Here is a 14,697-nt window from a genome sequence, read left to right as displayed (position 1 = left end):
CTGCTGAACATTACACTAATTATCAGATGACAAATAAATCAAAGTTGTTGTTGTTTTTTTTTTGTTTTGTTTTTTATTAAATATTTAATATAAAATGTATAAAAGAAATTTTCTCCTAACCAATAAATATTCTTTGATTTATAACATACACAAAATCAAAAAGTAAAGCCAAGACAGTGCTGTTGCTAAGCAACCAGGCAACAGGGAAACCAGGCTAGTTGTGTACTGAGGCAAATGATTTAGCTAGCTAGCATGCATTCTTTATTACAGACCATGTAAAAGGTTAGAAACTGTAATAAGGGACACAAACTGATCTGAAACATCAACATTTACTTCAGATGTGTTGGCAAAACACTAAAAAAGACTTTGTATGGCTAAAGTTTGTATGGCACCTCATTTATGCTTAGCATCAGCTGCTAATTAAATGTGTTTACTTCTATTTTGAGAAACAGCTTTGTGTCACTACTAAAATAATACTAATAATTTATACATAAAACATATACAACTAAACAATGACTTGTTACAAGATAAATAGAATAAAGAAACTACAGAATGTTCAGATCTTCTAGAGTTTAGTGCTGATACTCTGAGACAAGACATTCTGCACAAGAAAACAGATGATCAAGTCAAGTTTTATTCTCTATATGGTCTATAAATGAAAAAAAAAACAAGAACAAATATAAGCCGTGTTGCATTTGTGTTTCTGTTTACTGAGAAATAAAGCTGACAATAGTCAGTGACATGTTTTTGGCATGATAATCATCAGCTATTTACATTTTTCTGTATTTCAAGTCATACAATGGACGTATAGTTTACTTAATTAAAGATGACGAGTGAATCAAACTGAACAAATCACGTAGCATGCAACAGAATCCGTGCTTTTCAGTACAAAATAATCAAACCCATTCCTACACTGTGTTTATGCACAAGCCTCTTTACAATACTTTACACATACTTATGTTTCTCAGGCTTTAAAATCCTGAATCTTAGAGAATTAAAAAGGTGAAACTTACAAGCTGTTTTTGATAAAACAACATGACTTCCTTTTGGATAATGTCCTCATGCTCTTCATGATCATCATGATCTTCTGTCCTTCAGTTTCCTAAAGAGTCTGGTTTCAAACCTGATAATGACACAAAAACCTTGATGATCACCAGGTTCTTTACGTCATTAGGAAGGTCTCCAGTTGAAGCCGTTTAAGAGGTCGCCAGCATTTTCCACTCTAATCTCCATCCGCTGAGAATAGTAGTCTGGAGGTCTGAGGGCAGATGTTGGGCTACTTTACTGAGTAAATTTTTTTAATTATGTGAAAATAAAAAATAAAACATTAAAAAAAAATCTAATTAAAATCTGCAGATGTTCCACGGGAGCAGACAGATGTGAAAGAAAATCTTACCAAAGCTGATTTTTATCTTTAAACATTCCATTAATACAGTAAAAAGCAGTTGTGGTTGCTTAACACAAGGTTCTGTGGTATTCCTTTGCCATCAGAGACACACAACTACAAATTATTCCCTCTTTACAGGATTAATGTTTAATGACACATCAGCGGCTTTTACATTTTTTCTGTACACACACAAAGTGATGGAGCTGTGATTTCAGTGATCATTAGTTATGATGTGAAGCAGCAGTCTGAATAATCTGAGAACAAAGTCAACATGTAAGACGTAAATCAAGCCACTGCTTTCATTCTGATTAACTGGCCACACTTAGATGCTACCATATAGCTACTACTGGAATTTAAAGCTACACCTACAAGAGGCTACACCTACAAGAGACAAACTACACAAGCATGACAGACTCCTCACCAGCTGGTGTGAAGGCAGGGTGGACTTCCATTAAGATACAGTACCAAGAGATTAGAGTGAAAAACAACCTGCTGTCTGCTTTAAATTAGAACCCTGAGCTCCTTAAATCCACTTGCAGTGCACACATTAGTGAAGCCTTTGTTAATGTGCAGTACAGTGGGATTAAAGGAGCAGGATTCCGTCATGGATGACGTGGAAATCAGAGCGGGAAGACAAGAAATCCAGAAAAGGTGGAATATTTCCATCCTCCCATGAGGTTTCCTCTCTCCAGCTTCAGGTAGAGTCGGTCATCTCGCTCCAGAAGCAGAAGAACGCCGTTACTCGCCGCTTCACGTGTCACATCCTGATCTCCTGCGAACGCAGATATGACTGGGTATTCGTTGTGCATCAGGTTCACCTGGAATTCACAAAACAGAGGAATTAGAGGTTAAGATAACTAGAGTCCAGTGAGTTATACCTTGGGGGTGAAAACTTTAGAAAATGTCCCAACTTTCCTTTAAAGTTATGACAGAGATGAGTTTCACACATAACTTCATAAGAATTCTTGTATTCAGTTTCTAAAAAATGTTAACATGAGTGGTGGGGTGGAACAATCACATGCAGATTCAAAATGGCTGCCTTTACAGAGTGAAATTTCTTTTTACAGATTGTTGTTGTTTATGTTTATGTTAATAATTGGGTGTATGATGTTTGCTTGATGCTGATCAGTGTTTATTCATTGGCTACAGTACATTGAACACATAAAGAAAGGTTTAGTTTAAATGAAAGTTAAAGACTTCAGCGTGTCACCTGGATGGTCTGTCGGTTGTAGACCTTGACGACGTGAAAGCTGAAGCTGTAAATGCCACGTCTCGGTGCCTGGAACACACTTGCTTTCAGGTCAAAATGGTGGCCAATGTTGACAAGAACCTGTAAGAGGATTATTTCAGACATTAAACACACGTTTAACATTGAACAACAAATTTGATTAAAGACGTTTCACTGTCAGTTTTAATACAGTCGAAAATTTTTATCTTTAACTCAGATTTGGATTCAGACTTGAAATGATGACTTATTAACACAGCGACACTGTTTTTGTGACAGAAACACACTCCAACACACTGCACTCATCAATATTCATTACCTACTCATTAATATTCATAATCTTTCATTACCACAATCCTATTTAGTGTGATGCTATTCAGTGGAGAAAAAATACACAATTAATGTGGCAACAAAAAGAACAATGTATTTTTGTGTTTCTGATGTTAGTTCAGTTCAAAACCAACCAAAATAAATCCAGAATTAAAAACATGATTAATAAAAACCATTTTAAAATTCAGATTTTCTGGAAATAAAAAAGTTTCACTGATTAACCGTTATTAAGCACTTGGTTATGCAGGATTTTTTAAATTAAGTAAATGATGAATTGTATAAATGTTCCTGCAACTGAAAAAAAGGCTAAAATTATAGAAGTGTGAGAATCTAGGATTTATTCATTGATTATAAAATATAAAATCTTGACTAACTCGTTTAAAGAAGCGTTCAAGTGCTGCATATGAACTAACATTGTAATCTGACGAGATCTATAAAATTTGTTAAAATTATCTGCTAATATCAGTATGGTGTGAAAGCAGGAACCTGGTCAAAGTAGATGGTCATGGACTTGTTGCTCATCTCGGATGGTTCATGGTTCGTCCCTCTGATGGCTGAGAATGCCACTTTTGCCCCTGGAGCGCGCACTGAGATCCCGAACGAGGACGTGACACCCCCATCAGAGGACGGATTCGAGTCACACACCACCAGGCATTTACCCTCCAGAACCACAGGCTCCGTGTCGTTGTGTGTCTGAGAGTGAGACACTGAGAAGGAGAGCAGCAGAGTGCAGGAGAGGATGAGAGAAATGACTGGAGATCCCATCTTCTCACCCAGGAGGAGGAACCGCAGAGGAACCAGAGAGGAACCAGAGACAAAAATGTAAATGAGCACTCCAGGAAGAGGAGAGGAGAAAAAAGCACCTGCCTCGCCTCATACATCACCGCTCTCTCTCTCCCTCCCTCCCTCTGTCTCTCCTTCCTTTACCTCTCTTCTCTCTCTTATTTGCTTTAAACACCTCTGTGATGTGATGAAACTCAGGCTTGGGGAATAAAGTGGACCAGAGTGAAATTGAAGGTACTGTAATGCCTCCTGGTGGTAATAAAAAGTTACTGCAGTGTGTGTGTGTGCGTAATGATTTTCTTGGAATTATGAATTTCACCAAACTCACACTTTGTTATGGAGGTCAGGTCTGACAAAAGGTTGTGATTAGTTTCATAGCTGTGATTCAGTACAGTACTGATTACACTACATGTGTATTCAGTACTGGTTGAAGTCGTGGCCTAATGATTAGAGTTTGACTTCTAATCCTAAGGTTGTCGGTTCGAGTCTCGGGCCCACGACTGAGGTGCCCTTGAGCAAGGCACCGAACCCCATAAATGGCTGCCCACTGCTCCAGGTGTGTGTTCACTGCTGTGTGTCCACTTTGGATGGGTTAAAGGCAGAGAACGAATTCTGAGTATGGGTCACTATACTTAGCTGTATGTCACATCACGTCACTTTGTATGGTATAAAACAGTATAGTGCAGTTTGGTGTCTCAGGTCTTAGTTATAGAGTGTGACAAGAAGGAACTGATCACATCACTGTGGTAATATTCACCTCACTGACGTACCCTGTAAATTTGGTGAAACCGTGAGTGTAACTTCTATCATAATCTTCACAGATTCTCTGGATAATGTGATAATTCTGCTAAAAGATATTTGGATTTGTAACCTTGTGTAAAACACACTGCAGCAGAGAATCAGAGTGTAAAAGAAAAAGATTTGGAAAGTCTTTATTATGAAAGTTACAACTGAACATGGTAGGTTCACGTTACACACGTTATTACAGCTATATTACAGACGTGTCGCGACGACCTCCTCCTCCTCCTACAGCAGTGTCGCACTTCCACACATACTCCAAAGTAGAAACACAAAAACAGACAGGAAGTGATGCGTACGAGGAATCAGAGAGGCATGCGGTTGCCCTCGACGCTGATCTTGACCGCATGACCCGTCTTTGTGAGGCGGCGGATATCAGCGAAGCGTCGCATCTGTTTATCTACACGTGATAAACTCTTTCTTACAGGTCCCTGGACAGACGATAGAGGAGGAAGAGGAACACAGAGGAAAAGAACAGGGAAGAAAAAGAAACAGAAAGATAAAGGCAAAAAAAGCAGAAATGTTGACAAAATGGTGAAGCAGGAGGATTTTAAGGAAGAAAAAAAGGGAAAAAAACACAAGGAAAAAAGGGAAAATAAAGGGAAGACAAGCAGGAGTGAGATGATGATGAGGGAAAGAAAACATGAGGGAGAATCAGTCAATAAACAGCCAGCACGTTTTAGGACATAAAACACAGTTATACCCCCCACACCCTCCCACCACACACACGCACACACCCCACCACCCCCACACAGATAGAACAATACATTGCTTGTTGATCAGCATCACCATAGTGCTGGTCTTGGTCATATGATGTTTATAAACATGTTGAAGGCAGTAGCTGGGAGCTGATCGTATCATGTCTCCCCCCTCAGGTTTAGAGTATTAGTGAGCAGGATGCACTGAGCAGTGCTGTTGTGTCACACTGCACACACGGTGCTCATGCAGCACTTACTGCCCCCTGCAGGCCCGGGGCTGAGCTACAGGGGCATGTGGTTTCCCTCCACGCTGATCTTCACTGCTCCCCGAACACGCCGCTGCTTTCTCTCCTCCATAAACCGCCGCTTGTGTTTCTCCAGAAGACTGATGCCTTTCTTACAGCCTCTCTAACAATCACACCACAGCAGCTGATCAAAGTCACTGATCACTCGCTCCCTCACAAGTCTCTCTATTCTCTAAAACATGCAGCTCTTCGTGTTACTGAGAAATCACAAAGACATGTAAACCCCTCTGTTCTGGGGATGTGTGAAACCTTCAAGTTCCAGCTTTAGCTCTGACTCTTACACAGTGCTGACACTACAGACTCCTTTCCACACGTGTCAAATAAACCTCACCTTACTTTCTAGAAAACTTCTCCACAAATCCTTGTGAATGAACTGATACTATGGACATGATAATGTAAGAGCGTCTCAGGTGCTCAGGTTTGGGGCAAAATTCTCTCATCTTTGTAAACTTTAGGAACTTCATTAAATACGAAAATTTGCACAAAATCAAACATTTGTACAAAACACTACAGTGACTTGATATAATGAACTAAAACCTCCTCCCAGCTTTAAATGTCTCTTAAAAGCCCCTCTTATTTCACCCTGATTAAATGAAACACCCCACCTGGTGTGTTTAACCCTTCACCCCATCCCTAACAGTTAGCCTCTACCACTGACCCGGTTTGAATCCGTCTCCACATTCCACTTGGGTCGCACCACATAGTCTTTATTAGAGGGCATTGGTACACGTGCTCTCGCACAGAACCCAGGGTCACCAGGCCGCAGTGCTCTGAGAGAGAGAGAGAGAGAGAAAGAGAGGGAGATAGAGAGAGAGAGAGAGAGAGAGAGAGAGAGAGAGAGAGAGAGAGAGAGAGAGAGAGAGAGAGAGAGAGAGAGAGAGAGAGAGAGAGAGAGAGAGATGATTACAATGATGATAAAGATTAAAATGTTAAATGTAGACTGTGCTGAATGAATATTCACCTTGTGTGTGTGTGTGTGTGTGTGTGTGTGTGTGTGTGTGTGAGAGCGAGAGATTCATTTTCTACTCACTTCTCCTCTCCTGTTAACACTTTCTCCAGATCCCTGCGAGGAGTCTGCCCTCCTGAGCTGGAAACACACACACAAACACAATGAATCTTGAGTGTGTGAGAAGCGCACACAGCCATGCTCCTCCATGATGCATTAAACACACACACGCTTTATCAAGGACAGAAAGGGTGAGAGGTCACAATTCTCTTGATGCAGAGACTTCAGGGTTAAGGGTACGAGTTGAAAGTCAAAGGTCAGTGAGACAGTCACAAATAGAGCTGATGAATTTTTAAAAATAAATTGAAACAAAACAGCCTAAATTTTGTATTCAGGAGATTGTTCATGTTTCACACAGTCATGCCTGTGTGTGTGTGAGACAGAGAGACACACACAGAGACACAGAGAGAGAGAGAGAGAGAGAGAGAGAAACAGAGATACACAGAGAGAGAGAGAGAGAGAGAGAGAGAGAGAGAGAGAGAGAGAGAGAGAGAGAGAGAGAGAGAGAGAAACAGAGAGAGACAGAGAGATACACACAGAGTGAGACAGAGAGACACACAGAGAGTGAGACAGAGAGACACACACACACACACAGAGAGAGACAGAGAGATACACACAGAGTGAGACAGAGAGACACACACACACAGAGAGAGACAGAGAGACACACAGAGAGTGAGACAGAGAGACACACACACACACACAGAGAGAGACAGAGAGACACACACAGAGTGAGACAGAGAGACACACACACACAGAGAGAGACAGAGAGACACACAGAGAGTGAGACAGAGACACACACACAGAGAGAGACACACAGAGAGTGAGACAGAGAGACACACACTCACAGAGAGAGACAGAGAGACACACAGAGAGTGAGACAGAGAGAGAGACAGAGAGAGAGACAGAGAGAGAGTTTGACCAGCACAAACACATGGTACAGACTACAAACCCAAAAGCAGTTCTAATAAAGATCAGAGTAATCAGTGTTGAGTGTGTAATAAAATGGAGTGTGTGTAGTGCACACAGTTTTTAATATAATGAGTGTGTGCACATGCTGAAGACATGCCCAAGACTTATCCCATGTAATTATCAGAATGAACAAACTCACACATTGCCGGAATACTAGTCCCAACCAAAGCTGGTCAGGACTTCATTCTGAGTGGACAGTTAATTAAAGTCATACAACACACAAGCACACACTCCAGAGAAAATGGCAGAGACAATGAGATGCAAAACAGTCACACATGAACAATTACTCTCTCACACACACACACACACTCTCGAAACCTGAGCTGGGGCCCAAAGACATCAGGCTCCTCATCTCTTTCAACCTTCTGAGGCTCTCTTTCGTGTGTGTGTGTGTGTGTGTGTTGGGAAGGAAAGATAAAACAGGAAAAACAGTATGAACAATGAAGGTGGAACAAAAGGAAACAGTGAATGAAGAATGATAGTTGTGTGTGTGTGTGTGTGTGTGTGTGTGTGTGTGTGTGTGTGTGTATAAATATGTACCTGAGTCTTCTGCGTGGAGCAATCTGCTGATCAAGGTCTCTCTGCTGCCTTTCCTCCCTCGTCATGCATTTATAATTAGAAGACAAGCCAAAGATGGGCCTTGACCATTCATCTACACACACACACACACGCACAGAGAGCATATTAACGCCTTAACATACAGACAGTCACAGACTGGATTTGTGTTTGCACTGGTGTGTGTGTGCATGTGTGTGTGTGTGTGATTACTGATAAGTTTGAGAGCGAGGTCTTTGTTGGATCGTGACTCTTTGGGGTGTTTGTAGAGGAACATGACGGCTCTGCCGATTCCACTCATTTTCAGGGTCTCCTGACTCACACTGGGCAACTAGAACAATAATCAGGAACAAAAAAATGAATTCAAACATCAAAGAAGTCCATAGAGAATAAAAGAAAGCTCTAATAATACGCTGCACCTTCAAACAACCACCTAAAGAAATCAGATGATGAAAGAGCACAGAAATAACACTACACGTAAAATAAAATATATGAGAAAATATTTTAAAACAGAAATCTAGATTATAACAGTGACACACACTGAAGTGATGGGATATGTATTATATTGTATAAAGTATTGGCACCCCATTCTGTCTGATGGTCTCGTACCTCTTGCAGGATCTTCAGCAGCTCCTCTCTGATCCTCAGGGCCGGCAGACTCTTATCAGGAAGAGGACTGATCCACTCTTTTATTGCTGTCATCACGCCACTGTCTATAAATGTCTCCTTCAGATCCTGCCTGAAATACACACACATTTTCGGAGTGAGATGGGAAAAAAACAACACAAACGCACACACACGCACAGCAGGAAGAGGAGGAGAGCTGCTTACTTTTTTAAATGCATAACAACAGTGGGCAGAAGTGTCAGCTTTTTCAGCGCTGGCTTTTTCTGACTGTTCAGAGTGCGATCCTCCTAAACACACAGACATCGTATAATATTCTAAAATAATATATCATACATGATATTTCAGTTTAAACAACCCCCAAACAAACCTCAGCTGCTTCGTTCATCTTGCTGATCATGGCGCTAACCACATCATCCGCGTCACTGATGAACGTTCCCCCGTCTCGGTGCCGCCTCCGCTTGCCGCTTTGAGCTTTCCTTTTCGCTAGCATGATGTCGAAATCAGACATGAACGACATACTGCAGAAACACACACAAACCATAGTCACATTTCAGATTCATGAAAAAGTGTTGAGGTTAGCAGCCAGTACATGTGTTTAGCTAATAGCTAGCGCAGGTGTGCCGTTATCAGTACAGGTGTACTCACTCTTTTCCTCCTCTGTCCACATCATCCGAGTCTGAGTCGTCCATCGCTATCTTCTGTCCTGCAGCATGAGACTGCTGCTTCTCCCCCTCCAACTCTTCCTGGTTAAAACCCTGTTCTCATAAACACACACACAGAGTTTAAGACTCACTTCACTCTTGAGTCTTCACTCACACACGTCTGACTTATGCCGCTTTTCCGCCAAGGCAGTTTGAGTGCTGGTTCGGAGCCAGAGCCTAATTTAGAACCAGTTCTTTCTTTTTCGACAGCCAAAGCACCGGCTCTGAACCAGTAAAAGTGATTCTTAAGTAGCACCAAAATGTTGCAGGTCTAGACTTAAGAACCGCTTGTGTCAGGTGGCTGTGGGCAGGGATGTGGGCGGGGTTACTGTTAGCGCCTTTGATAATGTACCTTAAGTATACTAATGTTTAATACACTTTTACTTTATCGCAATATGATACATTATCAACAAACATGATAGTAGGTAGCTACATGCAAAGGATAACTTTTTTCTGTGTATTCCCGCCTCCGCCTTGTGTGTGTGGAGTTTGCATGTTCTCCCCGTGCCTCGGGGGTTTCCTCCGGGTACTCCGGTTTCCTCCCCTGGTCCAAAGACATGCATGGTAGGTTGATTGGCATCTCTGGAAAAAAATTGTCTGTAGTGTGTGATTGTGTGAGTGAATGAGAGTGTGTGTGTGCCCTGCGATGGGTTGGCACTCCGTCCAGGGTGTATCCTGCCTTGATGCCCGATGACGCCTGAGATAGGCACAGGCTCCCCATGACCCGAGGTAGTTCGGATAAGCGGTAGAAGATGAATGAATGAATGCACGTACACATTGGATTCGCCGCGTTTAGATGCCAATGTAGGTTCACAAAGCCATGAGCATTAACAGTAAAGCAACATCCGCCATTGTTGTTGTGTTTGTGTTTGCGGCTGCTGCACTAACGTTGCTGGGAAACGTGCCACGTATACAGTGACGTCAGACTCAGATAAGAGAAGTACATTATGGGAAAGTCTCACCGTAAACTCCTCATCCTCCTCTTCACCAGATTCTCCAAAGATGTCTGCTATCATTTTTCTATAAGAGAGAGAGAGAGAGAGAGAGGTGGGGAGATATTAAGAGAGGCACACAGACAGACAGACAGTCACAGACAGACAAAAAGAGAAAAAAACAGGAGAAGAAAACACAAAAGAGAAAGTAAGTTGGAGACAAAAAGGAGAGAGACACACTAATACAGAAATATCAATGATACAGAAATTCCTCTTACTCTTCTGCATCATTTTCTGATTCACTGTCACTGCCAAACAGCGTCTTCTCGTCTTTTTTCCCTGTGTCCCTCTTCGTGCTCTCCTCCTCATCCTCGCTGTCTGAACCGAGTTCTCTGAGTTTCGCAACAACCGTCTTATCAGGAGCTTCAGAGCCTTGCTCACTACCAGAATCTTCATCATCTGACACGGCCCTGCTTTTCTTCACTGTGGGAGAGAGAGACAGAGAGAGAGTTGGGGGGAGGGGGAGAGAGAGAGAGAGAGAGAGGGGTCATCTTTAGCACTTTCAGAGCAGCAATAAAGTTAATAGAGAGAGACAGAGAAAAGATGCCAGATAAAGTGTTCATCACCTTTTGGTTCGTCTTCATCCTCACTGTCAGACAAAATTGCTTTCTTCCTCTTCACTGAAAGCACAGATATTGCACAGCTCTGAGTTATATAAACACAGTCTCTAGATTAGCAGTTTATTTCATTCTATGACCTAAACCCATTTCCTTCTTTTCACAAAGTACCAGACAAAATTTTCTCCTATCAGTCAAAATAACACACACACTGTTTTCCTATCAGGTTTGAATAAACACAGTGATTTCACATTTTCTGAATTCCCACATGGAAATGAACACACTGTACATCACTAATAAAATGGTAGGCAACATTTATATTAGTTGGACAGACAGATGTAGCGTAATTAGTGTGTAATAATAATTCCCACGACTTAAAATAGGTGAGCGTACCTGGCTTCTCGTCTTCATCGTCGCTGTCAGAGTGGAGACGCTGAGCTGGCCCATCTTCCTGCTCACTTCCTGCTTCATTTTTGGGTTTCTTGTCCTCCTCTTCCTCACTGTCAGAGTGTATCACAGCTTTCCTCCGCTCTCTGTCGTCTTCCCCCCGTTCTTCTTCGTCAGAGTCTCTCTGTTTCACCTTCTCGCTATCGGATTCATCAGAGTCTGAGTGATGGCTCCGCCCCTTTGGCGGCTCCCCGTGTTCTGATTCGCTGTCAGGCTCTTTGTGCTGATCCTCTGTCTCCGACATGCTACCTCTTCTCTTGCTAGAGAAGCCTTCTTCACCCTCATCATCATCGTGGCCACTACTGGCTCCTCCTCCTGTTCTGTCCTCGTGTTCTGATTCACTGTCTTCTGCAGGAGCCGCTGGACTAGAGGCAGGACCTTCTCTGTCACTGCCCTCCTCCTGCAAATCATATCATATATAAAAACATCGGAAAGTGAAACTAAAGTGAAAAGACCAACAGCCAGAGTTTGGAATGTTTCTAACCTCAGAGTGGTGTGATTCTACTCTCTCTTCTTCAGCATCGGATGCCAGCGCATGTTCATCCTGCACTGGTGTGGCACTACCATCATCTACACACACACACAAAGAGTAGGAGGAGGAGTGTGAGGTTAGTTATTTACCTATAAAAGCTTGTGCCAGTGTTGTATTCCTTTTATTGAACAGTAATTCCACCAAGTAGAACCAGTACATAAATCAACCAAAACGCTCGAATTGCTGATGGATCAGATCAAACGGACAGAACAGCTTTTTAATTACAATTCTTTTTGACAAAAGCACATCATAAACACAGTTTCTCTGGCTCCCCGCGACCACAAAACTACTTCTCTACTCTTACTGAGAAGGACATTTGTCTCCGAGACCTCGCCTTTACTGTAGTTTGTTTATTTTAATCCAAAACAAGACTGTAAACAAAAGCCTGAACACAGAGATTAGCTTAGCACAACACACCTGAGTGAGTTCCTGAAAAATCCTCCTCTCCGTCCATCTGTGGTCCGGAGGAAACCGCTCTTCACCTTTAAACATTCATTATCACATCAATATAAAGGGAATAATCATATACTACTAATATACTACTCGCTAAAGCAAATTTAAAACGTCCTCTCACCAAAATGAGTGCTAGCCGGCGCGGCCTCTTCCTGCTAATGATGCTAATGCTAGCCGATGTTGTTAGCCTATCCGGCTCAAATGCTACATTCAGTTCGCTAGGTTATAAAATCATTTTCTAGATCGTTCAATGTCATAAATATAATTACGTGACAATATTTATACAATAATATTGAAAGCAGACGTCCTGAACGAATCCCTAAATATTTCCACCTAGCTTCGTTCCAAACTACTGTTCTGACATAAAAACGGTAGCGCGACCTATTTTTCGCGCATGCGTGTTTCCGTTGTGTCGCCGGAAAATGACGCCACGCAATTGCATAATATGGAATTTATCTTTAGATGAACTTTGAAAATTGGAGACCCATTAGTCCTATTAAATAATGGTGCCAAACTATTTGCTTTCATTTTAGCCAAAAGACTAAAAAAAGGATTGGAAAATATTATAGATGAGGAACAGACTGGATTTATTCAAGGATGGCACATTAGTAATAATATTAGATTGATCCTAGATATGATAGACTACAAAGACTACAATGTCTTAGATGATAGTTTTATCTTTTTTATTCATTTTCACAAGGCATTTGATACATAGAGCACAAGTTTTTATGTAAAGCAATTGATTTTTTTTTTTGCGTTTGGCATTTATTTTCAAAAAGCTATCAAAACTCTATACAAAGGATGTACCAGTTCTGTAACATTAGCAAGGAGACATTTGGAAGATTTGAAATAAATAGAGGGATTAGATGTATCAGGACTAAGAATGAATGTGAATAAGTCAATTCTGTTTCCTCTTAAAGATTGTCATTTACCTAATCTTTGTAATAATCCAATTGCAAATCAAATAACATATCCAGCAGTTGTAATATATGTAAAGATGAATATCTGTGTAACAGTTTAAACTTTAATCCAATTATTAACAAAACGAATAAGAAGTTTAATATGTGGTTACAAAAGGGATTTGTCAATTCAGGGGCGGGTGCTTTTGTCAAAAGCCGAAGGAATCTCCAGATCAGTATATGTGTCATTATCATTAGACATTCCCTCTAAAGTTACCAAACAATTAGATAAAATGCTTTTTGATTTTATTTGGAAAAACAAGCCTCATTATCTGAGAAAAGAAATTGTATGCAATTCCAAAGATCATGGTGGTTTAGAAGTGTTGAGTTATGATGCTTAGACAATGTATTTAAAATAAATTGGCTTATTCAATATTTAAAAGATAAAGATAGTATTTGGAACTCCTTTCCCAACTATGTATTCAAGCAATTGAGTGACCTCTCATTTTTATTAAAGTGTAATTATTCAATCGAAAAAATACCGGTTAAGCTTGCACAATTTCACAAACAAGCTTTAATGGCATGGCAATGACACTGGCCTATAAGCATAACTTTTCACCTAGGAGATATTATATTTGGAAAAACAAAGACATCCTATACAAAAATAAATCTCTGTTTTTGAATACTGGGTTGACAACAATATTATATCAGTTAGTCAGCTTTTAAATAATGATGGAAATTTATTGACATATAGAGAATTTTTGAATACATTTAAAATACCAGTTAGACCTAAAGAATTTGCTGTTGTAATGGATGTAGTATTGATCCTTATGAGGAATGCATTACAGGAGGAAGATCTAAATTTTACAGATATCAAGGGTAAAATATTTATTGGTAATACAAATATTTTACAAAATAAAGTCTCAAATAACTATATTAGAAATATACTTAATAATATTGTTTATCCTCCAGCTCATTTTTTCTGGTCTTCTGTGTTTGGGGATGTGAATTGGCGTAAAGCTTTGCGAATAGTGGATAAATTCTGTGTTAATTTGGCATTGTTGTTATTTCTTTTACTTTAGTTGCTGTGTATTTATACTTTAAAGAATATATCTCATTGTATTGTTGGTTTATGGCATTAATACAAAAAATCTTTATATGAATTTATTGTTTATATAAGTTCTGTATGTTCTGTTTTAGAAAAATCAAATAAAAAAAGGAATATGCGTGTGATAAAATTTGTTAAAAATCGAGTCTTATTTACGTCTTATTTTGAATGCTATAAAAACAACAAATTGAATAAATCTTCCCTAGAAATTCTGTGCCAAATTTGTTTTTATATAATACTGTTTTTTTATACTGTAATAATCCAGCAATCCTTGTACATGTACATGTAGACATAAATATAAGAAACTAAAAATTGCCATCACTGA

At 40.3% G+C, this 14,697-nt stretch overlaps 2 protein-coding genes across 3 annotated transcripts; both read right to left on the bottom strand.

The window, feature by feature from the left end:
• Positions 1-284: 284 nt before the first annotated feature.
• On the bottom strand, positions 285-4,019 carry cbln2a (cerebellin 2a precursor). Its single transcript, XM_060858663.1, has 3 exons — positions 3,429-4,019; positions 2,598-2,717; positions 285-2,205 (listed from the first exon to the last, which is right to left on the bottom strand). The coding sequence occupies exons 1-3, from the start codon at positions 3,705-3,707 to the stop codon at positions 2,008-2,010; spliced, it is 597 nt and encodes a 198-aa protein (XP_060714646.1). The 5' UTR covers positions 3,708-4,019; the 3' UTR covers positions 285-2,007.
• Positions 4,020-4,641: 622 nt separating this feature from the next.
• Positions 4,642-12,754, bottom strand: LOC132847707 (protein IWS1 homolog). 2 transcript variants are annotated; one of them, XM_060873228.1, is made up of 16 exons: positions 12,487-12,753; positions 12,330-12,394; positions 11,865-11,950; positions 11,327-11,780; positions 10,943-10,996; positions 10,595-10,799; positions 10,347-10,404; positions 9,329-9,438; positions 9,051-9,201; positions 8,888-8,970; positions 8,666-8,795; positions 8,270-8,387; positions 8,042-8,153; positions 6,557-6,613; positions 6,185-6,296; positions 4,642-4,954 (listed from the first exon to the last, which is right to left on the bottom strand). In XM_060873228.1, the coding sequence occupies exons 2-16, from the start codon at positions 12,364-12,366 to the stop codon at positions 4,829-4,831; spliced, it is 1,893 nt and encodes a 630-aa protein (XP_060729211.1). In that variant the 5' UTR covers positions 12,367-12,394; positions 12,487-12,753; the 3' UTR covers positions 4,642-4,828. The 2 variants fall into 2 exon arrangements, with proteins under 2 accessions (XP_060729211.1, XP_060729220.1); XM_060873237.1 differs by lacking the exon at positions 4,642-4,954 and adding an exon at positions 5,297-5,629 and having other exon boundaries at positions 12,487-12,754.
• Positions 12,755-14,697: the final 1,943 nt, after the last annotated feature.

Source organism: Tachysurus vachellii, chromosome 1, assembly GCF_030014155.1.
Source record: "Tachysurus vachellii isolate PV-2020 chromosome 1, HZAU_Pvac_v1, whole genome shotgun sequence".
NCBI classification, from domain to species: Eukaryota; Metazoa; Chordata; class Actinopteri; order Siluriformes; family Bagridae; genus Tachysurus; species Tachysurus vachellii.
This window is presented reverse-complemented; position numbering and strand designations above follow the sequence as displayed.